Source organism: Corvus kubaryi, unplaced genomic scaffold (assembly GCF_017639235.1).
Source record: "Corvus kubaryi isolate FWS band 111438036 unplaced genomic scaffold, C.kubaryi_AGA036_p1.0 66, whole genome shotgun sequence".
Lineage (NCBI taxonomy): Eukaryota > Metazoa > Chordata > Aves > Passeriformes > Corvidae > Corvus > Corvus kubaryi.
Genome location: NW_024582054.1, coordinates 17,219,246 through 17,243,828, shown reverse-complemented (window position 1 = coordinate 17,243,828; position 24,583 = coordinate 17,219,246). Strand labels below are relative to the sequence as shown.

The following is a 24,583-nucleotide window of genomic DNA, read 5'->3' as shown; positions in this document are numbered from 1 at the left end:
TTTGTTTTGATATGTTTCAAAGTGAAATACAACAAATCAACAGAGAGTCTTGAAAATCCTGATCAGTTTGCACAAGATAAGGCCCTAGACTTGCACTAATATATGGTCAGTGTCACTCCATGAAAGTCAATGGACCGTATTTTTTCTCTTCATTACACTAGTACAGCTCCATTAACTATAGAAATCATTAATCATACAGCAACACTGAACTCTGTGATGTTGTGCAGGATATAAATTAGGCAAGAATTTGGCCTCCTGGAAAATTTTTCCCCTGATTTGTAGCTGGCAGGAAATCCCTTGTTTTATTTTGCCTCAAAGTTTTAGTCAGCTAGGTTGATAGTAATTGTATTGCACAAAAAGCTATATTCTGATATACAACTATGAGCATGAATATAAATTAACATATGAATAAATATTTAGAAGTTTGGCCATAAGTAACTGATTGACTTCCTGTAACAATTCGAACCTCCCCCAAACTTTTTCTCTCCCCATTTCTCTTCTGCAAAATACAAAAAAATAAGGCAACTTTCTCTATTAAGAAGAAGAATTATATATAATATTGTTAAAGCTTTTCAAAGCCTCTGACATAGGGGCAAGTTATATCTTCTTTCCAACTAAATGTCAGGGTGGTTTTTTTTGTTTTGGTTTTTTTTTTGGGATCTCTCACAAAGTAAGGACAGAGGCACGAAAATTGCTTCCTCCTTCAGATCACTAAGAAATCATTTACAAAATGTCACAAGTATTAGAAAGTAAGTATCAAGTCACAAGTATTAGAAACATTCAACAGTAAAAAGATTATGAGTTGGAGCACATCTAACTAAGGCAGGCAAGGACGCCCACTTACTAGAAATAAATAACTTGAAAAGAGCAGGAAAAATATCAGTACTTAAACTCACAAAAGAAAATTTAATTTATTATTTAAATCCATTCCATCCTACTTTATCTATGGAGCTCCAGCCTATATATGAAGAAAATTCTTGACTAGGGTTTCTTGACTGAAAGTGACTTGGCTAAGGTGGTACTGCTAAAATACTGCATCACCAGGAAACTTATGGTATTGTCAGACTGAGGTTTACATAAGCAATATTTTAACCTCAACACCAGTTACTGGTAAATGGTGTGGAGGTGAGAGCTCCCAAAATCAAGCCAGAATCAGTTAAAAGATTGGCTATTTAAAACCAAACTTCAATTGGGAGAAGTACTTACAGTACTGCCACAAGAAAGTCACTTGTCCTTACAAAGAGAGAAATAGTCAGCAATCAAGACATCATTTTCTCTGTGCCAGTCATCTGCCCAGACATAAGTTGGTTGAAATCAAAGGAAGAGAGAAGTCATTTAGTCATGAAGTCATGCAAGCTAGTCATTTTCCCACAGTGTTGATGCCATTTAAAGAGATTTAAAAATAAGCAGCAGGAACCTCATAATGCTCTCAGTGATTTTGTAGAAGGAAAGGAACACAGGCTTTTGGAAGCTATTTGGGACCTGTTTGTATCAATTACACCAGTGAATTGATGTAGAGGTGCATTAGCAACTGTGTATTGCTGAAGCACTAGCAATTATTCAAGCATATTTACTGAGGTTTAAGGACAGTGTAATAGTAGTGTCTGCATATTTTATATGCAGCCATTGTTACACCCCATTAAATGGACTGGTAATGATCCATTGCTATTTAATTAATATGCAATGAGCATGACATTAAATCTAACATGTAAATTAAAGCCCAGTTTAAGTCGCTTAATTTTGAAGTGTGATGGAAAACTTCTTTGGACCTATATGGCCTGTGTTTGTTTCTTTTACTTGTCTCCCTCTGTAGAGCTCAGATTATGTTGGGCAGACTCTAGATAAAGACAAAAGGGTAAAGTTTTTTTGACCAGAAATTTCAGTGCAGCAAATTAAAAACAGATCAACTCTTGGCATTAAGCAATGGGCAGAAATTTGGCCAAATTCCAAACATCATATTTCAGAATGTTCACACTCATGATTCAAGATTCTCTCTAATTCAGATAGCACTAATAAGAGTATTATATGATTAAATATGACAGAATTTTGGAAATAAAAGTATCCAACATCATGTGTATTATTATCTTTTCTTTTCTGAGGTAACTTAAAGTTCGAGACAAAAATATTTAACTAGACCTTGAATAACATTCAAAAGGATACCAGTCATAAGACTTTCCAACAAAAAACAAATGAACAAACAAACAAAAAAACCCTGTATAGTACTAAACATAGATTTTGCTACTCTTCGTAACAATATTGTTTGTAGAAAATAACAAACACAGAAGTAGCTATATAAGTGAATGCTATCTGTTTTCATCATTATAATCAATGCAGGCAAAAAGAAGTGACACAAATCCAAATATCCACTCATGGTTACATATATGGAAAATTTGGAAATTAAGTAAGAAAATGGATTAAATATGACAGAATCACAAAATGGGTAACATTTAAAGGGACGACAGTGGGTCATCTGGTCCAACCTCCCTGCTCAAGCAGGGTCATCCTAGAGAAAACTGCACAGGACTACATCCAGACAGTTCTTGAATATCTCCAGTGAGGGAGACTCCACAACCTCTCTGGGCAGTCTGTTCCAGTGTGCGGTCACCTGTGCAGTAAAGAAATTCTTCCTCATATTCAGGTGGAACTTCCTGTGCATCATTTCTGCCTGTTGTCTCTTATGCTATTACTTGGCACCACTGAGAAGAGACTGGATCTATCCTCTGACACCCTTCTTTCAGATACTTACAGACATTGATGAAGTCCCCTCTCAGTTGTCTCTTCTCAAGGCTGAACAGGCCCATCTCGTCAGCCTTTCCTTGTAAGAGAGATGCTCCAGTACCTTGGCATCTTTGGTGCTCTCCACTGGACCCACTACAGGAGCTCCAACTTGGAGCTCTCTTGGACTGAGGAGCCCAGAACTGGACACAGCACTCCAGATATGGCCTCACCAGGGCAAGTAGAGGGGCAGGATGACACCCCTCAACCTGCTGGCTATGTTTTTTCCTAATGCAGCCCAGGATACCACTGTTCTTCTTAGCCACACTCTTGTGAGGCTATACAAAACACATAATATATGCAACTCGTCTCCAGAAACAATCCCATGTCAACACTGGTGGGTGCAGTCAGTGCACCCAGGGGTCAGTGTGGCCAGACAGCAGACCAAGCTGGGAAGACATGCAGAGATGCAGCAAGGGATCACCCACTCATGTCTCTGCTCCCTCATCCTCTGATTGACCCTAGCTGGAGATCCATCTGTCACTTATGCATCAGCAGTATTCAGCAAAATGTTGTTTCTCCTTCAATACTCTGGTTTGCTTCTGACAGTAACAAGATAACATGCTGTTTAATTCATTTACACCACTGATCTAAAATAGGGATTAAACTTTAGCTATTTCTGTGTCTGACACAAGCTTACAAAGTTTTCCTTTGTTCACCTTTTCTCCAGATCATTTACAGCATTGTATTTCTGGTTTCACTGACATTTAACTGTTTTATGTCTTCTTTTTCACATGCTATAATTCTCTCCCATGTTTCATCATCCTTGTACACAGCATCTACACCTGCTTAGTAAGCACATGATTCAAAAGAAAACTGAAAACTATTAAAGAAAAAGTAAAATAAATAAAATCCTAAGTAAATCAGTAAACTATTCCTTTCCTTGAAATATTTTCTGGGATCTCTTCCCTGCATTATGTCAAGAGACTCCAACCTCGGGAGATGACAACTCCCTGCAATTTCTTTGAGGTTCATTAAGATTTTCTGTCAGAAGATAAGGTTTAGCAATTTGTTGAATGAAGTCTTTACACTTCTATTGCCTCAAATCTGCTATGGTTCAAGAAAACACTGTTACCTAAGAACTCATTCCAATTCATTCTAGCTGCTTAATCCAATTATCCTCCTAAGTAATAAAAATTGGAGAAATTCACAAGCTACCCTTGTACATTTCACTACAAAGAAAGGAGAAGGCAAAATTTAAAAACAAAAAGGAAACCAATTGGTTCAGCTCCTTGAACATAAAGAATAATTAACCCAATCAATACAGTATATGCTAGAATGCCCTAAAATATTCAATTTAATTCTTGATGCATCCTGGCATATAAAAAGAAGCAAACAGCAGTACAAGAACAGGGAGTTGTATGTCCCAACAGGTTTTTTTTCAGAGCTCTTATAATTACTGAAGTTACAGTCAGCAGTCAGCAGCTGATCTGTGGCTGTGTTCAGGATCCAAAGGATCAGGACTATCAAATATTCAGACATATCAACCTGTAAATAAAAGAAACTCAGAATATATAAACCTAGAATTTTAACTACTTGCCAGGCTATTGGGTACACCCCCTTAAATAACAGCAAAAGACAGGGGAAAAAAACCATATAGAAGACAGCAGTGTTGTGTGACCCAGATTCAGACTACCCCTAAGCTGCTTTTATATTCCCTTTCCATTTCCTGGTCCCCTTTTGATCCCTGCTTCTATCCTAAGGTAAATGAGTACTTTGTTTTCCAGGAGCCATTAGGCTGGAGGATACTTGTTGAAGCATGTCACACTTCACTCCTACTCCTCATTTTCCTCACATGTCCCAAACATGTTCCCTATGCAGAAGGTAAAGGAAATCCCCATTTGCTGTTTCACATTGATGCTTTTCAGATAAGAGTGTCAAGGATTTGGAAAAAAAATCTACAATAAATATTTCCAAACCATATGCTTTAATCTCTTTAGTTATTGCTAATTGCAATAGCTTTGAAAACTCTTCCAAGCCCATCTATTAAAATTTTAATTTCACTGTAGTTAGATGTTTCTACAATAGTGAACCAGCAGACCCTCTTGTTTTTAACTGAGTGATTAATTCTTCTGCAGAAAGAAGTATTTACTCTCAGAAAAAAATCCATTTCTTCTATTCCCCCCTCCCTGGGCAGAACTTCTCTTCTTCCATATCCCTATCCCTTATCATTTCTCCCTCTCTCCACACAAAGCTCCCAGTACTCATGTCAGTTACCACTGAAGTATTTTCCAATGCACAGAACAAAATCACAATTGTCTCATGACTTTCATCTTGAGCTAAAAAGGAAAATGGAAAAATATAGTGCAGCAGAATCACAAGAAGTGATTGAGATGCAGCTTGCAAAGTTGATGACTGATCATTTTTCAGAATGCAAATGCATTATTTAAATAGAAGTGTCTAATTGTTTCATTGCCCTTCACTATCAGCGGTCATTAACATCCTTTCAGAGTTAGTGCAAAGTGGCCCAATCAAACTAAGAGCATTTTTGCTATATTTAACACTCACCTTGGTAGAACCCTCTGTTCTTCCCTCTTATAAAAATCTGCCAAAGTCTGAGTTATTTTACTGGTATGGTTTTTTGGTGTTTCTTCTCCCCAGAACACAGGGCTTCAAATCTTTGGCACTGTCTAGTATGTAAGCTATCATCAAAAACACATGGACATTTTCTTACATTTGAATCCACCATTGTCCTTAAATTAGAATTCATTTGCATTCCAAAAACATAAGAGCAACTTACAGACTCGAAATACCTGAAATTAAAAAAAGCCTTGCAGAAGGCTGTCCTAACAAATCCAAATCTTGGCTATTTTATATGTGGACTAAATGCAATTTTGATGGCAGCAAGAAGGCCTAGTAATACTTTACATTATTTTTTTTAGTGTATTAACTGTTTCCAAGACCTTAAGCCATAGAAGTAACCCCTGTGTTTATGTAATTGAGAAAAAATAACAAAAGGTGAGTCACCTACTCTTACAGAGAAAAGAAATTTATGCAAGGTCACATTTCAAGACTTAACATTTTCCATTAAACAAGTTATTTCAAGGCACTTATGAAACATACTAAGAAAGAGCTGCATAAATTAATAGAGTATCCTGAACCATACAGGGAAATTAAAGGTTATAAATTTAGACCAAGTATGAAACATAACAGTGATTTCCAAAGGTGGTTACATATGGAATGAGACACGTTTTGACAGATGATATAGCCAAAAAGTGAACATTTCATATGTCCATTTCTCATGTGAAAAGTAATGTCTATGGGCAGTAGTTTAGAAGAATAACCATGTATAAGAAATAGATGTCTTAGCAGTACCTGTTTTGTTATCATAACATATCTGCACTTATAACCAGTGTCTGTCCTACCTCTCAGAGAGACTTGTAAACAGGATTCATAATTTTTTCATGCTGACACACATTCCTAATTATTTGTTCACACTATCGTATGTGGAATTGAGTATCTTAACAGGTGTTTAAAGATAACGATGGCAATTTTGGACATGCAAGTCAGTTTACTCAGGTAAGCTTCCATATTTTGTGTGTGTAGTTTAAGTATCAGTGAAATACAAATTAACTTTAAAGCTGAGTTTATCTACCTTTTTTCAAACAGCAATATGGCTGGCATCTAGAACCATTGAATCATAGAATCTCCTGAATAGAAAAGGACCCACAAGGATCATCAAGTCCAGCTTCTGGCCCTGCACAGAACAACCCCCAAATCACACCACATGCCTGAGATCATTGTCCAAACACTTCTTGAACTCTGTCAGGCTGTGACCACTCCCTGGGGAGCCTGTTCCAGTGCCCAGCCACCCTTTGGATGAAGAACCTTTTCCTAGTATTCAGCGTAAACCTATTCTGATCCAGCTTCATGCTGTTCCCTCAGATCCTGTAACTGGTCACCAGAGAGAAGGAATCAGTACCTGCCCCCCTTCCCCTCATGGGGAAGCTGTAGAAGGTCTGTCATGCTGATGCCTTGTGAGAGTTTGGGATTAATTGCTCCTTTCTGTGCACTAGCATCTTCTTCTGCAAAAGGTAGGGATGACTTTCATGCTTGGAAGGTAATTTAAAAGCTATGGATGAGGAACTGTGCAGAAGTTCAATAAGAATGAAAAATAGCCTTCAGAATTTCCACTGATTTATAATTTTACTTAATCTATGGAATGAAAATGTACACATACAAATTATATAAGGACAGTGTATTTACATTCTGCTTTTGCCAAGTCAATATCAAAGCTGCACTACTTAGAGAACTTGTACATTAGATGATCTGGTAAAGAACAGTCAGTTCTGGATATAAATGGAGAAATTCTTTGCTGAAATATTTGCCTCTTTAGGATTTTATCCACGTTAGCTTGAAGAGTTCAATATAACTGAAAATCAGTATTACTGCTCTAGATAAACAGGATATCATGGTCTGTAGAAATGATTAAAAACCATCACACCATCAATTTCGTAAGTATAATGGAACATGACTTGTTCTCTGACTTCTGCTATATGATTGCCTCTACTCCCATCGTACCTGGTCATTGAAAAAAAGGATCCTTTTTATGAATTGTGGGGTAATAGAAAAGAACCTCATTGGGACTGCTTGAAATTCACTGGTTTTTTGAAAAAGCTGTATTTTATTTTCATTTTTCTAAACATTTTTCAGACAACTCCGTAAGAAGATTATATTTTTTGTTTGTTTCTATTTTTGTTAAATTATGTGTTTACAAATGTCTGAATTTTTAAGGCCAGCAACACAATGACATAAAAATTTAAGAACATCTAGAGTTAAAATTAGCATAATTAATTTTGTTCTAAATGTAATTTCTCTCTGTGATCCCATTTCATTTAGCCAAAGATAAATGACCACTTTTAAGAGGGGAGTTTATCCAGTATTAATGAACACATAGAAAACACCGAGCTTAAAACACTAGTCAGGAGTGTTTGAGTTAATAACTTTCACAGTGTCCTGGCCGGTTTCTCATGCACATTATAAGGTTTTGTAGAGCGTACAGACCAATGATACCCCAGTAATTTCAGCTTTAATGCAGCTTCAATGATAAAAATTATTCTGGTATGTGGTTTTTGTTATGTGTAGAAGCCAAGCTGTCTCCTTATCACTTCATCAAGAAAAAAATTAAGAGCTTTGTGAAGCAGAGAAAAGCAAGATAAAAAACTTGCAGGTGAAAGAAGAAAGAATTAAATTGCTCAGAGTATCAAATGGTTATTTCCAAATAAATATTTTAATTTTGGGCTATTTCCCATTAAAAAAAAAATCTGTTAAGGGTAGCAATGCAATCACAAACATATTGTGTGGTAACAAACACGAAAAATATCTCACTAGGAGACTAAGATTGAGAGATCAGCTGTTACAGTGGGGATTCTGTAACACGATGTATCAAACAACGAGGCCCGTGGAAAAGAAATAGATACGGACCAATTCTTGATAGATGTTTCAGAGAGATGTTTATTTCTCCAGCTGCACGGCCGGGGCTCTGCCGAGGAACTGCGGCAATCACGGGACCAAGGGTCCTTCTGCCCATGCAGGGGAACACAAACCAACCAATGGGGAACGAGGCTGAGCAGGGGCAGGGAAACCCCGTGCCTCCCCCCCAGGGCCCCTCTCCCAGGGCTACACGGCGGGGGGAGGGACCCCAACAAATCAGCCACACGGTAGGAACTTGCTACATCTTTCCTATCACCACAGGGAAAATGTGCATCTCCTCATAATATCAGTGTATCTGGCATCATGAACTGCCACAATAGAAACGGTATGTTGAAACTGAATCCTGTCAGGAAAATACCAGATGAAATAAAGCCCATTACTGTAGTGCTGGGAGCTACAAGAAAGGACTGCAAGGAAGAGTTTCTTTACTACAGTGTCATTTACGGGCCCCTACTGGGCTAAGCTCTACAGCATTGCGCAGATAAAGCCACACGTCATCCCCATCCAGTCTTTGAAACTAAGATGGACAAAAAGTCTGAAGAAGTGAGTATTATTATGAAATTTATATTACAGTTGGCAGCTGAAACATAGAGGGAACATGACCTGCCCATGAAATCTGGGACTCAAGCAAGAGCTGAAAGGGCAAGTGCCTCAGTTCCAGCTGCATTTGCACCCTCTAAATGTAGGTCACATTCATCAATATATGACATACTCTCATGTATAACCAGAAAGAACTATAGAGAAGAAAATAATTCTCCAGTCACAGAATAACGGAATGGGTTGGGCTGGAAGGGACCTGAAAGATCATCTAGTTCCAACCCCCCTGCCATGGACAGGGACACCTTTCACCAGACCAGGTGGCTCAAAGCCCCATCTAACCTGATGCTGAACACTTCCAAGGATGGGGCATCCACAACTTCTCTGCAAAACCTGCTTCAGTGCCTCATCACCTTTGCAGTCAAGAATTTCTTCCTAATAGCCAATCTAAATCTACTCTATTTCAGTTTGAAGCCATCCCCCCTTGTCCTGTCACTACACAGTAAATAAAAAGTCCCTCTCCAGTTTTTTTGCATGCTCCCTTCATGTACTGGAAGGGTGCCATAAGGCCTCCCTGAAGTCTTCTCTTCTCCAGGCTGGACAGCCTCAGCTAGGAGAGGTGTTCCAGCCCTTTGATCAGATTAGTGGCTCTCCTCTGGAGTCATTCAAACAGGTAAATGTCTATCTTGTGTTGATGACCCCAGGGCTGGATGTAGCACTCCAGGTGAGTCTCACCAGATCAGAGTAGAGGCGCAGAATCCCCTCCCTCACCCTGCTGCCCACACTGCTTTGGATGCCCACAATACGTTTAGCTTTCGGGGCTGTGAGTGCACGTTGCCAGGTAACAATGAGCGTCTCATCAACCAACACCCCCAAGTCTTTCTTCACAAGGCTTCCATCAATCCAGTCTCTGTCCAGCCTGCACTTGTGCTTGGGATTACTCCAACCCAGGTTCAGCATCTTGCACTTGGCCTTGCTGAACTTCAATCAATACTTTTCACAAGTTAGCACAGTGATTATCTCAGTGATAAAGCAGCACTGGCCTGACTTTCTGAATTCCTAAACAATCTGGAGTGTTTAGCTTCTTTCTTAGTGGTGTTGTGATGTCATTAGGAAGCCACTTTCAGCACTTCCTCCAGACCAATAGCTGTGAGATTTACAGCAATGAGTCAGTGAATAGCTTTCTGCCTCAATGATTCAAAACATAAAAAAAAGGCAAGTTCATTGAATTAGGTCTTCCCAACCTAACCTAATGCTAGAATTAGAATTAGAATAGGAGAAACCAGGATGGAAGTGCTCTGGCTTCAATGTGGAGCTGAAGGATGAATCCCAACTCCAGAAACCAGTATGAGTATTGTATTATTCAGCTAGGCGCTCTTTGGCCCTTGATAATGTAGATCAGCACACTGCAGCTAGTAATCTTGGGATAGAACCAGTCTACAGGACACCACCACCAAGCCCTAATCAGACAGCAGTAGTTGGGGTAACATGCAAATACAGTTGACTCCCTCTTGTGCCTGTTCCTGTCACAGCCTGGCTTATTGCAGAGTGAACTGAAACTCTAAATTTTTAAGAGGAGGTGAAACAGAGTAATTCCTCCTTCTTCTCCACCTGCAAACATAATACTGCTTCTGGCTACTGCTGCTGCTACACCAACAGTGCCCAAGAGAAAGTGCCCAAACTGTGATTCAGTCCCTTTAGTTTCTTGGAACTAATATTCTTTTTTCCTTTCTCTTTTTCTTTTCCTTTCCTTTTAGCCTGCGGACAACAGTGGCTATCAAGGAAATAACAGCTGACTATGTATAAATACATAATCATTCTTCAATTATAAAGAAGAGAGAGCTGAGTAAATCCCTTAAAAAAATAAATATCTCCAATAAATGTAACTAATTCAACCTGGGGACCTGAAAAAGAGAGGTCACTTTACATCTCCCCATTGTTTAATAAGAGGAGTTACCTAATTTTCTGAGAGTGTCCCCATTGAAGAGAAGGCGTGTCAAGAATCGATGAGTTGATGCATTTCTATGTGGGTCAGGTCTTTACCAAAGTATGCCGATTTGTTAAAACATTTTTAAGATTTAATGTTGGAGCAGGTGTTTGACTATGTGGATAGTGCATGCCCTGTGAGGACATGGCCCCAAATTACTGTGACATAAGCATAAGAATCTCTACAGACAGTTCACATTCTCTGGCCATCAGCTTAGCTGTGCTCAGACAGGTCATCAGGGGTCAACTGTCTCTTCACACAGTGGAGAATCTGTTAAATCTATCGTTTCTCAGATCACAGGAGTTCAGCGATTTGGAGGCCACTGTTTTTAATGTCTGGGGTAGGTGTGGTGAGAAGCCAGCACCTGGTATGCCTTGTGCCATAGGCAGTGTATGCTGAAGTCCATAAGCCCTCTGGACTTCAGTGCTGGTTAAGGCAACATAGAAAGGGACCACGGCCATATTCAACAGAGTTCCATTATGCAGACAAATCTGGATTTGTGAATTATGCCAGTTTCTCTCTGGAAATGACATGAGGAAAAGTCTCCCTCAAGACAATTAGTATAGCTTGGAACCGTAAAGTGAGGCATGTGTGTGACTGAGTCTGGGGACTGATTCTTGGGGCAAATATGCCAAAACCAGAGGCCTAAATGTCAGCCTACTGTTCAGTTTCACTGTGTCAAGAGATTATTTCTAACTAGTATAACTGTTATAATTGTGTAACTAGCTAACCCATTAGACTCGTCCTTACCCAAACATGCCTGTAAGTTGCTGATAAACTTGAATGCACAGTGAAGAGGGAAAACAAAAAAAAAACAACCAAAAAACAGTGGAGAAAGGCAGGACCTAGCACCCCATCAGCCTCACAAGTAGATCACTGAAATGACCAGGTTTGGGAATTTTGGCAACTACACTGGCTGCAGTGATCACATCTCCTGCTGATATTTATTCATTTTCCCAAGCTGGTGTTTTATTGTATTTCCTCAATAACACTATTTTTAAACCTTTTAACTCATAGCTTCTGAGTGGAGAGACATTGCTCACTGACAACACCTGCAATACATAATCTGACTGGTCAGAGTTCTGCAAGGTCTTGAGCCAATATAAATTTTTCATTATATAATCTTAGAAATTAAAAACTGTTCTTTTTATGGTCATATGGTGCCTGGAAGAAATTTTACATATGTAAAATAGTATTAAGAGTGCAGAAAACAGCATGTTTGAAAGCATAAAACTAAGAGCTGATGATGGATGGTCACATTTGGTTAAGAGAAATTTTTCCATTGTAATTATATTTCACATTTTTCTTTCATCACTGACCTTTCTACAAAGCTTCCCATTCCTTTTCAAGGGGTCATTAATAAAAGCAGAAGTTGTCCAAGTTAGGTCTTTTTTATGCCATTTCTGCAAAGTAGCCTAAGGAGAAAGTTAACATTTTCTTACAGCAAGGACTTCCTAACAGAGCTCCCACCACAGGAGAGTGAATTGGCCCCGCCTTCAAAAATAAGTTACACATTTCAGCCTCAAACCTATACTGTCACACTCTACCTTTGCAGAGCAAAAGAAAAAATGTTTTGATTCCATGCACAGCTCTACTCAGTGCTTTACTGCTTTGTGCCTATGTGAGTTGCTAAGGCCTGTCTAGAGTTCTCTTTACCTGAAGTGGGATAGTTGTATCACTCTAAATTGAAGAAGGCTGTTTGGGGAGACAAATGTGAATAGGGGAATTCATTTGGGAAATGGATGCAAAGAAACGTACCTCAGAAAGTAGTGATATACTAACAGAGGCACATTTGAGTAACTACAGACTGTGGAAGGTTCTCCCATTGAATTCATTCAGTTTCCCAACTTATTAGGTCTTCTTTAATTACAATCTGTATTTTCCAGTTCATTGCCACCTTACACAACTCATTTCTGATGGAGAAAATGTGGACATTTTCCAGCAAATTACAACAGGTTTTCTGTATGTCATCCATTATTTACAACAGAGTCCCTGATAATTTAGATCCAATGACACTATGAAGTAGTGCCTGGATATTATCTGGTCAGTAACAAATACAAATGTGCTGAACAATACGTTCACCACTGTGTTAATATTAGAATTTACTTCTCCAGAGGAGAGTGCTGGGCCATAAGAATGAATTAATATCTATCCTTTATAATAAGTTTCACCAGATTTTTTTTTTCTTCCATTTAAGCAATTCCCAGAGATGAACTTTGCTTTTCAACAACTTGAAATATATCAAAATAAAGACGATTGGAAAATCGTAAGACATTATTTTTTCTTCACAGGAAAATGCTGATTCCTTGAAACTGAAATATTTTATAAGCAGAAAACTGGTCTAAAAATAATCTGAAAGGGACTTCAAACATGACATAGAATGGTTCTCTCAGTGGCTGACAGAGAACACCCTATTTTGAATCAACTGTCTCACACGATCACAAGTTTAAGCATCTCTATAACCTGATTTTCACTAGGGATTAATAATTAGTTACCTAACATCTGAGGTGACAGTCTTTAGCAGTTAAAGACAGCTTGGCCTGGTGAATGCTTAATCTCTTTAAGAACTAAAACTGTTTCCATGGCACACCTTTGTTCAACCTTGTTTAAGCATACTGCAGGAGAAAATAACAGCGTAAATCCCTTCCTTGGAGGTTGCAGAATCAGAATTTGAATTCTGATCTTACTCTGGAGCATTGTGGGTAATGTTGTACTCATTAATCTTGGTCCTTTATTATTCTAGAATCCTTAGGGAGGTTTTTGGGGGGTGACTTTTTTTTGGTTTTTTGTTTGTTTTGTATTGGCTGAGTTTTCTGATTTTTTTTTCTTTTAATTTCAGCTTTCCCTACAAGAAATGAAAAAAGGATTTTTGGACAGTACATAAAAAACACCCCCAGCCTATCTTACCTATTAGTGTAGTTGTTCCATACCAGATGCATGAGAATACTACACTGAGTCCGTAAGTGGATACATGCAGGAGTTGAAATATAAATGAAAACTCCTAATCCATTAGGATTATATTTATTTTTTTACTTTTTTTTCAGAAACACAAGGTTCAATCATATTACATTTTTCATTCTTCTCATCCCCCTTATAAAGCTTAGGCCAGACTAGTAGTTCTGTCTCTGGATGCACATGTAAAAAGAGAAAGATGTTGAATTTATCACAGTAGTTGTCAGGCTTCAATTCTGAGATTATAGAACTGAAAAAATGTTGTGCTAGTTTAGGTTATTTCATCTGAAAATCTGTATTTCTATGGCTTTACTCAGTTTTGATTTCCCATTAGCATGGAAGGCACCTCCAAATCTCTAATAATGAATCCAAGAAAAGGAAAAGCATGAATGTGGCATACTTTATAAGAGATGTACAAAATATATGAACTTTTTTTCCCTTAGCCACTATCTCATATGGTAAGTTCAGCGAAATTTAATTAGGGCTGCCGACATGGTAATTTGAATTGTTACCCATGATGCTTTCTGCTCTTTATAAAGCATTTCCTTTTGAAATTGTCATGACTTATATAAGCATATATAATTTTTTTCCCTGTGGCTAGCACTTGGTTGAAATATTAGATTCACTGTGAAATTCCTGAAATTACTATTTCACTCTTATCTAGTTGAATATAGAAGCACTTTCAGGACCCTTTTTAAAGCATGTCATTGACTGTATTAGTTTTGATAATATCTCAAGAATGCTTATCTATGAATACTTTTAAATTGGCAACTTAAACTAATGCCTCTTTATTCTGTGTTATGTACCTTTGATGTCCAGCTAAATCTCATGGGTGAAAGCAAAGCAGTTAAAGCAGAGACACTTGCAGAAGATAAAGGAGCTGAGACAACACTGATTGTTCAGAACACATGACCTACAGGAGACACTCTGGTCCTCCACATACATTCTCAAAGAAACATGATTTAGAAGGGGATCTCCTAGGAAAGGCAATCGAAAAGTCACATCAAAAAGCTCCTAGGTTTTCCACCAGCTATATGGAGTTTACAGTTTCCTCAGTTCAGATGTTTTGGCTCCAAAATATCAAAGAAATATTGCAAATACAAATGAGTGCTGGTGAAAGTACCTACTCTCTGAATTTGAAAGCTCCATTATCTGGTATGAACATTTGGCAAAACTAGGTTATTTGCAATTTACTGAGTAACTTCAGACAATGTGCTTATTGGTGATATTCCATGCTGCAGATCTTAACTCAGTATATTGGAACCTATCCTGAAATTTTTTCTTTGGCTGATTTTTCAGTTTAAATGAATGCGCAATTCTGCATTTATCTAACATAGTAAAAAGTAAACAAATCAAAATGTATCTTTAATAATAGCATTGACCAAGACTGAAAGTCTTGTCTGAAAGTTCAATGCAATAGTTATGTTTGAATCATGGGGAATGTTTGAGCCTTTCAGCTTCATATGAATAGTGAAAATCTGGTATAAGTTTGATCTGAATTGACAGCTTCCTTACAGTTTCATGTCACAGAATCTAAGAATGGCTGAGGTTGGAAGAGACCTCTGGAGGTCATCTGGCCCGACAATCCCTGCTAAAACAAGGCCACCTAGACCAGGTTGCTCAGGATCATGTCCACATGGTTTTTGAATATCTCCAAGCACGGAGACTTTACAACATCTCTGGGAAACCTGTGCCAGTGCTCTGTTACCCTCACAGTAAAAAAAAAAATTTCTGATATTCAGAAAAACCTCCAGTATTCCAGCTAGAGTGCATTACCTCTTTTTCTGCCACTGGGCACCATAGAAAAGAGCCTGGCTCCCACTTGCTTGAATCCTCCTTTCAAGTAATAATTGTACACATTGATAAGACCCCAAACCTGAGCCTTCTCTTCTCCAGGCTAAACAGTCACATCTGTCTTAGTCTTTCCTCATGCAAGAGGTGTTCCAGTCCCTTCATCAACTTAGTGGCCCTTCACTGGACTCCCTCCATTAGCTCCATGTCTCCCTTGTATTTGGCAGCCCAGAACAAGACACAGTATTCCAGGCGTGAAACTAGATACAGTGACCAGTGTTTAGGACAAAAGAAGGACCTCAACCTGCTGGTAATGTGGTAATGCTTTTCCTAATGAAGCCCAGGATACCATTTATTTTCCTTGACACACTTTGTCCCACTTCTCCTAGCAGTCCAAAAGAAGACCCATTTCTATCTCACAGTTACAACAGTCTGTATGGATTGGCACTCTTTGGACAAATTCTGTCAGAGCGCAAGAACTGAATGGGAATCTCAATGAACACCATTTTGATAATAAATACAAAGAAGCAGAAAAATGGTTTTTTTGTCTATAGATTCAGATTCAGGTAATACCAAGCTACCAAGGACCTGGATGGTTAGACAGGTAGGTTATAAACACCTCTTCTTGAAAATAACGTTAAAGAGAATTTGAGGAAAAACTCTGTTAGAGAGGTAAAATTAAAATCACTTAATTTGAACTCTCAAAGCATATCTTTAACAGAAACAGGGCTTTAATGACCATTCAATTTGGGCCCTAGAACTGCTTATTCTTTTCAGTGATTTTACTCCTGTTGTGTGGAATGAGCAGCCTGGCTTCTCTGTTCTAAGAATGTCGACCTGCCATTTCCATACAGAGAGGCTAAATCTGAACCACATCACCTCTTGAGAAGAACTGAGCACAGCAGGGAGACAATTGCTTTGAAATAATTGATTTACAAATGGGGAAAGTGGACAGGAAGAATCGATTTGTGCAACCCTTCTCTCTTCCTGTACCTGACTGGTCTGCTTCATAGACTTGAGAAAGGAAAGCTGAACCGCATTTGTCTAGCACACGTCAGAACGGTGGCAGATGCAACGTGAGCCACCTGTCAGATACGCTGTGATGTCTGTATGTTGCATCCACAGGAGTTTAATGTGTCCTAGACTTATGTGTCACTGTGCATGAATAGTAGCACTGGGCTTTCTGGCCATCTGGAAATCTAAACTTCTCCGCATAGATACCTGACACTGAGTCACTGTCTAAATCCATAGGACTAAAAATGGTAGTACTGGAAAATGTGCAGTAAGAATGAAGAATATACCATTGTTACTTCTTCTCTAGAAGCTCTTTTTATTAGTAGTTTTGCTCTAGTTTTTCCAATGCATTTCACTGAGTCAGAACTGAAATATGCTGAGTATAGAGCTGTGATATTTTCTATCTGTCATTGGAAGTCTGCAAAATTTTCAGATTATTCTAAGTTTTGAAATATGATACCTAACCATTTTGTCACTGGCTAAAGCCAGGAGCTTGGTCAGTGTTTTCCTCATGTCAAAGGTGCATATGTTCTAGAATTAGCTGCCTTTTCACTTTGAGGGCCCTTTAGAGATTTGTTCATCACTAGATCTAATAAGCAGCATTGGGGTTAATTACATCTGTGGAATCACTCCAGGGCTAAAATTAATGATTGGTCTGTAGCTGTAACTTAAAATTGTCTTGGAAGATGATATTTGCAAAGTATTTATGAGAAGCAGCAATATGTAACATTAGCTTTCCTTTCTGCAGAAGAAATACAAAAGGGAGGAAAGAGTAAATTCTATTAGTACGCTCGTTAGTTGCTAAAAAATCCAAGCTGTTCCTTTTAAGTGTTTTGCCTTTCACAAAGGTATGCAAGCAAAGGGATAGATGGGGAGTTGAAATGTTATGCCTTCATTCCAAAGCAAGCCCTTTCACACAGGAAGAGCATGGATTTCCATCAGGAGATTCTGAACAAAACAACTGGAATGAAATTTTTTTGGCAAGTAGTTTACAAGGTCTGTCTTTCTGAAGGTAATGAAATCAAGAATATGAAGGGATGTTAAATTTAGCTGAATAACGAAAGTGACTAACAGAGAATCTAAAAATAAGTTTTAACATTTTTTCTTAATCTCCAGACTCCTAATCATGTCTGGAAACAAAGTAATATAAACATGATACAAAAAACTTGATTTTCATCATTCTCAGAATAATTTGACAACATTTCATTCTTAAAGTTGATTTTCCTAATTTAGTTTTTTGCTTGAAAATGCAACAAGTCTGTCTGCACAAGGTTGCTGTATTGGCTGTTGGCATGAAAGGAAAGCTTCCTTTCTTTTTGTTTTGAAACATTCCCTAGGAAACAGAATGGTTTGTGTTTGGTTTCTTTCTTCTTCTTCAGTGATTTTGCTGTTCCAGAATTTTTGGTTTGGGTTTAGTGTTTGTGCCTAACAAGCAGATTTTAGCAGGAAGCTTAATTAGATGAACTCTTAAGTTTTTTCCCACACATTATTTTTCATAATTCTGTAACATTGAATTTGAATCCTGATCTGTAAAACATAAAGATAAAACAACTGCATAGGTAAAAACAATGTGATAATGGCAGCAAAGATAATTAAAGTTACTATATTCAAAGTCCTACTTAGCAAAACAAAAAACTGTCTGCTCCAAAACTGTCAAACCAAAAAATACAAAAAACTCCTTGCAAGTATAGCCCATATTTCTCTCACACACATATCTCCTTCTTCCCCAGTATGTAGCAAAACTCAATCCACCTGCTTTTGACAGTAACCTTTAAGGTGATGATTCTTTGGAGGAATTAACTTTGAAAAAATAATTTCATTCTTCACATATCTTGGCTTCAAGCATTTGTCATCATTTACTGAAGTAGTTGAAATCTTACTGGAGGATGGGGACCATAGGAGGCTGATAAATGCCAAATTTGCTCTGAGTCTGTGCTTATACCATCATATACAGAACTGTATATCTTTAGTCTCCATAGCTATATTCAACATTTACCCATTAATATAGGAACAACTCAATTAGTGGCTCTGTAGGGACCAGAGCATAACCCTACTTTCCACAATTTAATAGCTACCATACATCATCAAGATCTAATTCCCAGGCTGAGTAGGCTGTAAATGGCAGTAGCCCACAGATCTATTTTTTTAAAACTTGAAATCCTTGTGACTTAATACACTTCCCCAAGCCCACTTGAATTGTGCATCCTTCAATTTTGCCTATAATTCTCACCTGGCATCCTGCAGATTAAGGCTGCTGACTGTTTTGTGGTTACATTATTTGATTTCTTGAAACATCACTAACATGAAAGGGAATTATTTGCCAGCTAGAATTTGTTTGTATTATCAGAGGTTCATTATCCCAGAAAAGTTATAGTTTGAGACTTAGAGTACTCTGTGTTTTGTGCTTCCATTGGTCTTCAACAGTATTACTTGTTCAATTGCCTTAGGCTTATTTCAGAGAAGGCTGCTGGCAACCCACTGATGCTCAAGATAAAGTAATGTTCTTATTTACTCCCTTTTATCTGGAATCTAGAATTCACTCCTTTTTTCTTTTTTTTCTTTCTTTCCGTATTTCATGAGACAATATAGAATATGCATCACCATGTAATGGAATAACAGGAAATTCAATACTTCAGTCATAAGACCAGACCAGCAACTGCAGTCCTCATTAAGGCTTGATGTAAAACATAATAATCAGTTTGTATACAGCTAAATGATACAGAAACGTGAAAGACTTACCTCGTACTTTCTCTATGAGGACTATTCAATATATCATGGACAGCATTGGCCTGAGCAGGAAAGAGAAACAACAGTTAAGCTCTAAACATTTGTTTGAACTTTTTGCTCCCTTTGAAATTGATTATTTAAACAGCAGTGTTGTAAAGAGATAAAATTTGTTGATGGAGTTGTGAAGACATTAGTAGGCTGTCCCGTCCCGCTGTAAAAGGGGAGGATTCTTTTTGATAGATTTCTCGGACGAAAATAAAGCGCAAACGGGGCAATATTATATCTGAGAACTTTTTACTGATAAAGAGAGATAAGTGTTCCTACCGAAGGGGGATAGGAAAGAGAACAAAGAGGAGAAAAGAGGGACAGAGACAGAAACAGAACACCGGGACAGATCGTTACCGCTGTGCCCCGGGCGCCGTCGGTGTCAGCTCGGCAGACGGAGCGTGTGTGCCGCAAGCTGGAATGAGTCTGCCTCCCGGGGCGGGCGGGCGCGATTTCCAAACAGCAGCCGGCCGCGTGTCCCTCCCGTCGGGAAGAACCGGCTGCCGTGGCCACGGGAGCGCTCCCGGAGCAGCTGCGGCTCTCCGGGTCGGGCGCGGCTGCTGCGGCCGCTCCGCCGGGGAGCAGCGCAGCACGAGGTGGTCGCGGCGACGAGCTGCCTCGGGGAAGCAGCGCAGCGGGGCAGGACAGGACAGTGCGGACAGGGAAGACAGCTAGGGAAGAAGCAGGACCGCAGGGAGAAAAAGCCGGGGGCAAGCTGACCCTCCGGGCAAGCCCCCGCTCCCCCCAAGAAACCCAAGTAAAATGGCCCTGGCTGTGTCGTAGTTAAGCGCTTTTATGTGCTAAGGCTCCTCCCATAGCCTGATTTCCCGGGCATTTTTCCCCAGGCATCGGGGCACCTGCCCCATCGGCAAGGGGGGGTTGTTCGCAGCCTGATCGCGGAAGCTTTCTCTGCCCTGATCGGCTGCCAGGCGAAGCCTCCCCGGGACAGGGCTCCCAGCACGTGTGCAGCCCCTATAGCAATCCTTCGCCTCGTGCATAGCATATGTTAAGGCATAAATAAAAATCAGATTGCTCCCTCTCATAGGCAAGCGCAAATGCATTGCATATGTCTCTATCAGACTCTAAAATCTCATTTTGTCAAAAGACTTTTAAAATGGGAGGCAAAGCTCACTAAGGAAACAGGACAGATTGCCAACAGACTTTAAATCTTGATTTTGAATGTCACAGTCTTCAAGATATCCCAGGTCCACAGCTCCTCAATGTTTCCATTAATGACTGGAATGAGGTCTTAGTGCACATTTATTAAATTTCCAGAGGACATGAAGCTGTAAATGTTTGAAAGTACATTAGAATGTGATTTGGAATTCAAATCAACCTTGCAAAATTATCTGAAAAAACACGAATGAGTTTAAGAACTGCAGTTCTATTTTTACTAGATATGCTTTATTTCACAGTGTAAGATGGAAACAAATGGCAAGGAAGAAATTACTCAGAAGAGTTTTCTGAAGACTGTATTTATCAAGCAGCAAACATGGGTCAATGAGCTCACACTTAGGCAATAAAAATAGAAAAGAAAGAAAACCAGCCTACTCAGATTGTACACAGCAATATTGCACATGGAACACATTAAATACTCCTGCTGTTCTATTGCTTTTGTCATTCAACACTGTTAAAGAGCTTAGCTAAAATTCTAAGTCAGTTTGAGTCTATGGATTTAAAAAAAAAAAAAAGAAAAATATAGCACCAACTGGATCTTTTCCTTCTCATTACAAAAGGAATCATTCACAAAAGACATAGGATGAAAGAGTGATCAAACTGAATAAAAAAAAAAGACTGAAGTAAGATACGGCAGAAATGTTGAAAAGGTAAAAGGTGCTGTAAAAGTAAACATAATTTTTCTTGTTCACTATGGATAGAGTAAGACATGCCAGGGAAGAAGCTTAAGATCTCCATTATTTGAGGCTTTTGATAAAAATAACTGCCTAGAATAGCTTAAACATTAACTATGAGATGGTATTTCCAAAGTCCAGGACTGAGAATTCATTGGCCTTGGAAATGGATACAGATTCTGGTTTCTCCACCAAATGCCTTTGGGCAGACAAAAATAATATCAAAAATATGTCAGTTATATCTATCAGGGTTTTTTTCCTGTATGGTTTTTGCCTTTTGTTTTTAATTTCTGCTTCTGCCCTGGAAATTTTGGCTTCGAGTAGAGTCACAAGTGCTAATAGACACCAAGAAGAGTAGACTTCTCTATACTTACAGGTGACTTTGTTATAATATCCAACCAGACAATAATGGGAGGTACATGTTGATATGCCCTAGGTAAAATTTAACTGCTCGGGTTCAATTTCTGAAGTTTATTCATCAATTTTTGAAGTTTACTCATCTTCAGTGATTATGGAAATAACGCTTTATTTTATTTCTCTTTTATTCTGACTGTGCTTAATATTCCTTATGCAGTCCTTAGGCACATTAGAAGGAGAATGGGAATTGTTGTATAAATAAAATTAGATTTAATATTAGTTGTAACAAGCCTTTTTTTTCACCACGGGTGGTTTTTTTTGTATGTTATAAGCAGGGAAACAAAAGTGGGAAAATGTTACGATGCTACTCAGCAGCATGATTTAGAGTCTTGGCTCCAGTTCTTTAGCTCAGTATACTATTTGGAACCTGCTTTCAGTACATAATTTTCTATTCTTTACTGGCAGAAGTGCCCGTATGTCCACTTACCTCATATTCAGACTGAATTCTGCTTTAACATTCATTGCTCTGAGTTTTCCACCTGGTTTGATTATACTTACATAAGTGTCTCACTCAAAGGGTCACAAAATTAGTCCCGATGATAGGCACAAAGTTGCAAATTCTGTAACACTGAGTTTGCTACATATTGATGTTTCATGGGACATAATATTTTTCTCCTTTGTGTTACTTAAATTTGAAGCATAACATATTCTCTGAAAAATAATTTTCAGCCACTTTAAAGTCCATTTAAAATCCATTTTAATCACTTTCAGGTCCATTTTAATGTAAAAAATAATTATTTTCATTGTTTTTGAACACTTTAAAAATAAATAAATAAATAAATATTGCCAAGAAACATAAGTGGCAAATTACCTTTATTCTCTGCTGTCATCCAAGATTTTAGTGGGCAGAAATCCTTCTCTACATTCACAGCTTTATCCACAGTTTTCATTCTTAGTGTCCTCTAATTATGTCTAAGGCTTCTCTACAGAAAACGTCTTTGACTTGGTACATTGCTATTAAATGTGCCTTGAATATCTAATGCTTGGAAATTGTGTTTTTTAAATACTTACTAATAAATATATATTATCAACACTGCTGCCAAATGTGTTCCAAGGTGTGCCCTAAAGGTGTTGCTATGAATGATGTGAGTTATCACAGTACACCTGAAGCCGGGTATGCAAATTGAGGATTGAAAAATCATGGAGCAAGTGCATGCATACCTGCAAGGCAACAGAAAACCCTGGAAATGCAAAGTATGGGAAGCCAAGCATGAAATCCTAGCCCCAGTGAAGAAAATTGCATACCACAATTAATTTCAGTGAGGACCAGGCTTTTACTCTAAACACAGATGGAAAAAAGAATGCTTCCCAGCTCCACAAAGCCATTTGCGTAGGTGATGCCATTTGTGCGCAGTGACAACTAATTTTTCCTTATTAAAACTAATGATCCTTAATTGCCTCTGGAATGGCAGACCATAATATGGATTGTAGGGTGCAAATCTGATAATGACTGTTTCAGGTTTGTGTCCAGATTTCTCAAGTAATACTTATCTGGATGCTCTAAGTGTAGAAACATTCCAGTTATTAAGATACTATTTTTTTGTAGTTATGCATGTTCAAGTAGTGTATTTAATGCCCAAGGAGTTACTTCTGACTATGTCTATGCAACAGGATATGAGAGCTCTTCCACTCTTTAGGAACCACATACATGTCTTTGAACTATTTAATTCCCTGACAAAATGACACCCCAGTATGTTCTATGCTCCATCGGCTGCATGATGGAGACCAGGAATATGGGTCAGGAAAGAGCAATCGTACATTCTGGCCAGGTCCTACTTTGGATTTTTGAAACATTTTAAAGCTGAAATATGACTGCTCAGCCCAAAATTACAAAGAATATGACAAAATATTAACTGGGATTCATTTGTGATAGTCATGTTCTTTAAAATTCTTTTCCCAAGACAGATTATCAAGAATTTTTGTCTCAGAGATAACATCAAAAAGTGGTAAAAACTATGAGAAGTAAATTGCGTCCAAAACATGAAACTTCATTTTCCCCAAAACTCCTAACACGTTTTGATGCTAGGGATCCTTTTTTCAAAAGAGAAGTTATTGCCTGGTTCAGTTTTCACCATTGCTGTCTTATTTGGCAGCATTCGAGCCTACAATTTATAATAATAGCATCACTATTAATAATTATAATAATAATGATATCAATCCTAAGCTTCCAGCCTATATAAATAAGCTTGACCACTGTCTGTGGACAGCCTAGGGAAAGAAAATATGCAACTTATATATCCTTTAGTCAAACCATTTTCATACATGAAATATATATTTATTGTTGAGATTATTTAATCAAAGTGCACAGATGTAATTTTGCTATGAGAAAGATCCACAGAGCACTAAACTATTCAAGTATCTTTGTTCTCAGTTTTGCAGTTGCTCTGAATCCAGGTCACTGAAAACAAGCATTCCTTACATTTTAAGACATAATTGCTACCAAATAATTTATGGCTGCAAAATGCTACGCACAGCAGAGAGACTACAGCTACTTACAGCCCAGTAAATTAAAACTAAACCTTCTGTGTGCTGAGTATGTTGCATAAGATTAATTGGATAATATTAGGCTGCTTCCATTATAAAGATCAAATGCAAGGAGAAAAGACATAAACTTTGTGTATGTATCAATGTAACCTCAACTCAGCAGTTGCTGATTATTTATTGGGCACGTAAACAGATCCTAATCCTGTTGTGGCATCTGTTCAGGAAGATAGACAGAAAAAAGAAAATTTCTGCTGCGCATAGGTGAGAAGAAGATAAAAAGTAGATCTTATAAAATGATGATTACCTTTGGCTACTTTTGACTTCAGTGACTACTCAGCACCAGACCAGCAAGAACTTGGGCTCAAAAAATTATTCTTCCAATTTCCCCACTCTTTTTTCTATAAAATGTGTTTAGCAGCTTGGAACATGAAGTGACATCAGTTTCTTTAATTAAAACAAAATACAAAAGCATTCCTTTTTTCTCAGGTTCAGATTTTGATTGCAGACTTGCTTTTAAATTGTGCTTTCTATCTACCATACAATGAAAATTGTTGATTGTAAGCAATTTGAC

At 38.2% G+C, this 24,583-nt stretch overlaps 1 protein-coding gene across 1 annotated transcript; it reads right to left on the bottom strand.

The window, feature by feature from the left end:
- Nucleotides 1–8,644: 8,644 nt before the first annotated feature.
- LOC121673695 lies at nucleotides 8,645–21,990 on the bottom strand. The gene is made up of 5 exons (XM_042047297.1): nucleotides 21,956–21,990; nucleotides 19,619–20,033; nucleotides 19,229–19,278; nucleotides 9,481–9,721; nucleotides 8,645–8,725 (listed from the first exon to the last, which is right to left on the bottom strand). The coding sequence occupies exons 1-5, from the start codon at nucleotides 21,988–21,990 to the stop codon at nucleotides 8,645–8,647; spliced, it is 822 nt and encodes a 273-aa protein (XP_041903231.1).
- Nucleotides 21,991–24,583: the final 2,593 nt, after the last annotated feature.

Coding starts and splice junctions, on each gene's coding strand:
- LOC121673695 (XM_042047297.1), bottom strand. CDS start 21,990: ATGAATGTTAAAGCAGAATTCAGTCTGAATATGAG. Junction 19,279..19,618: donor ACGGCGCCCGGGGCACAGCG/GTAACGATCTGT, acceptor TTTCCTGCTCAG/GCCAATGCTGTCCATGATAT. Junction 8,726..9,480: donor TGCGCCTCTACTCTGATCTG/GTGAGACTCACC, acceptor TGTCCATCTTAG/TTTCAAAGACTGGATGGGGA.